General features: G+C 44.8%; 3 protein-coding genes across 8 annotated transcripts in view; 2 read left to right on the plus strand and 1 right to left on the minus strand.

Moving 5' to 3' along the window:
• LOC118424803 (zinc finger protein 665-like) overlaps window positions 1–2,855 on the plus strand; it is a 1,044,319-nt gene that overhangs the window by 323,195 nt on the left and 718,269 nt on the right. The window lies entirely within an intron of this gene.
• The window catches only part of LOC118424824 (formin-like protein 2), a 1,075,906-nt gene that overhangs the window by 295,507 nt on the left and 777,544 nt on the right, over window positions 1–2,855 (plus strand). The window lies entirely within an intron of this gene.
• The window catches only part of LOC118424805 (RNA-binding motif, single-stranded-interacting protein 1-like), a 133,492-nt gene that overhangs the window by 98,642 nt on the left and 31,995 nt on the right, over window positions 1–2,855 (minus strand). Inside the window, exon 1 of one of the 6 annotated variants that reach the window (XM_035833590.1) lies at window positions 2,597–2,747. The exons of the other annotated variants lie outside the window; for them this stretch is intronic. Within the exon in view, the coding sequence (XP_035689483.1) occupies window positions 2,597–2,626 (30 nt within the window). The 5' untranslated portion in view covers window positions 2,627–2,747. Of the gene's footprint in view, window positions 1–2,596; window positions 2,748–2,855 lie in introns of those variants that run through there. 6 annotated transcript variants of the gene reach the window in all.

The following is a 2,855-nucleotide window of genomic DNA, read 5'->3' on the forward strand; positions in this document are numbered from 1 at the left end:
TCACCATATACACCTCGGGGCGGGGCATTAACCCTTTATTCAACTCTAAGCGTTATTGTCGAAAATGGCGAAGTTGCACACTTATAGATAAGCTAAAACTTATGATGGAAAGTTCGGTCATATTGCTGTTCAAAGCCGAAATTAGCTGATTGAGATATTCAAATCAAGGGAAGAGGAATATACTCTTCAATTTACAGTTGCGCGTTGCTGGTCCTCCTAAATTTTTCTGTCAAGCATTGCCAAGATCCCCCCCATGCAGACCCTCTTCAAGTACAGGTCTGGTGTAGAGCAATCGTGGCATGACCGAGATTTGGGGACATCCCTAACCAAATAGGACAGCCCTGTCTCACTCCCTTCCAAACAGGATCCCCCCATGCAGACCCTCATCTAGTACAGGTCTGGTGTAGAGCGATGGAATCGTAGCATGACCCAGATTTGGGGACATCCCTAACCAAATAGGACACCTGCATGTCTCACTCCCTCCCAAACAGGATCCCCCCATGCAGACCCTCATCTAGTACAGGTCTGGTACAGAGTAACAGAATCGTAGCATGACCAAGATTTGGGGACATCCCTAACCAAATAGGACACCCCTGTCTCACTCCCTCCTAAACAGGATCCCCCCATGCAGACCCTCATCTAGTACAGGTCTGGTGTACAGTGATGATGGAATTGTAGCATGACCGAGATTTGGAGACATCCCTAACCAAATAGGACACCCCTGTCTCACTCCCTCCTAAACAGGATCCCCCCATGCAGACCCTCATCTAGTACAGGTCTGGTGTACAGTGATGATGGAATTGTAGCATGACCGAGATTTGGAGACATCCCTAACCAAATAGGACACCCCTGTCTCACTCCCTCCTAAACAGGATCCCCCCATGCAGACCCTCATCTAGTACAGGTCTGGTGTACAGTGATGATGGAATTGTAGCATGACCGAGATTTGGAGACATCCCTAACCAAATAGGACACCCCTGTCTCACTCCCTCCTAAACAGGATCCCCCCATGCAGACCCTCATCTAGTACAGGTCTGGTGTACAGTGATGATGGAATCGTTGCATGGCCGAGATTTGGGGACATCCCTAACCAAATAGGACACCCCTGTCTCACTCCCTCCTAAACAGGATCCCCCCATGCAGACCCCCATCTAGTACAGGTCTGGTGTAGAGTGACGACAGAATCGTGGCTTGGGGACGTCCCTAACCAAATAGGACACCCATGTCTAACTCCCTCCCAAACAGGATCCCCCCATGCAGACCCTCATCTAGTACAGGTCTGGTACAGAGCAACAGAATCGCGGCATGACCAAGATACGAGGACGTCCCTAACCAAATAGGACACCCCTGTCTCACTCCCTCCCAAACAGGATTATCCCAGCGATGATGGAAACATCTATGGGTGACATCTGACAGAATGGGTGCTAAGGAACACTTCTTGACTGCCGGTTTATGTGCGATATCTTTCTTGAGCCATGGCAGGCTAAAAATGTCTTCGTTTACACATCAAAAGAGTTCCATACTGGACATAAAGGTTATCTGGAGAAGGATGGAATCATCCACGGATGTTGAACCGGATATTGACTGAGCGTGGGATCTATTGGGTCGATTTGAAGTGACAGGTTGAGTTCGTCACAAACTTTTCCGGTCGACTGCTCGGGCCAATAAGGGCTAAAAATGAATCTATTTATACACTCTGGCTGTTCCATATCAGACTCAGCTATGACCAATATGATCTATGTGTTCCATATCAAAGATTCATCATGTTACATGTAAACAAACAAACGTGTAAACAAACATCATACATGTAAACAAACAAACAAACATGTAAATGTGTGTTGACTGCTATTATACCTTAGATTGGTCAGTCTGTTTCATATACAGAACAAAGTATTAATTCTTTCAGCTTAACAATGATGGAAGCATCAATGGACAACTAAAATTGTATATATATCTGTGTATTCTAACTGTTCTGTTAGCCTGGTTACCAAACCCCAACCCGATCTCAAGTATCTATCGTGCAGGGCAACATGAACGATATTTTTGAGGTTGGGGTATGGTATCCAGGCTACTGTTCTGTATACTAGACAAGCTTTGAGTATAGCCTGGTGAAAACATCTACAGGTTCTATATGACAGATTGCATTGTTCATAAACATATGTTGACAGTACTATGCACAACTGATCATCATGTTTTATATATCGGAAAGGCAAGTTCCTTAGCTCAGTGCACCTTAGCTCGGCCAGTCTGGGTTAAAATGGCTAAATGACTATATTTCATATAATAGTTTAAGTACAGACTAGACAAATACTGAGATTGTCGAAAGTATGTCACGTGAAGAGCGAAGACCAGGTCTGGACACAACAGGCTGAAGCCTTCTCTCTGGATGCAGTATCAAGGTTTCAGGGTAGTATTTGTATATCTTAACTGTTCCATAACGTGTGTTATACTAGACAAGCTTTGAGTAACCTATGATTATGATTATTAACATCTATGGTTCTATATGTCCTTCTGTGTTCTATAATACAGTACCTTTGGTTGGTCAGAGTTCTATAATACAGTACCTTTGGTTGGTCAGAGTTCTATAATACAGTACCTTTGGTTGGTCAGTGCTGATTTGAAACATCTCTGCACAAAACTATTCCATCCTAGACTAGAGTAGTGGACAGCAGGAAGGGCACCAAATCAGCGGGGTCAAAGGTGAGAAATCTGCTGTCATACATCATTCTACTGACATGTGACAGAAGGGGGGAGTCATTTTGTGTCACAGGGGATGGGCATTATGTGTGAGAGAAAAGGGGGAGGGGCATTACGTGTGAGAGAAAGGGGTGGCATTAAGTTACAGAAGGAGAGTC

The sequence above is a fragment of the Branchiostoma floridae genome, chromosome 10 (assembly GCF_000003815.2).
Source record: "Branchiostoma floridae strain S238N-H82 chromosome 10, Bfl_VNyyK, whole genome shotgun sequence".
NCBI lineage: Eukaryota > Metazoa > Chordata > Leptocardii > Amphioxiformes > Branchiostomatidae > Branchiostoma > Branchiostoma floridae.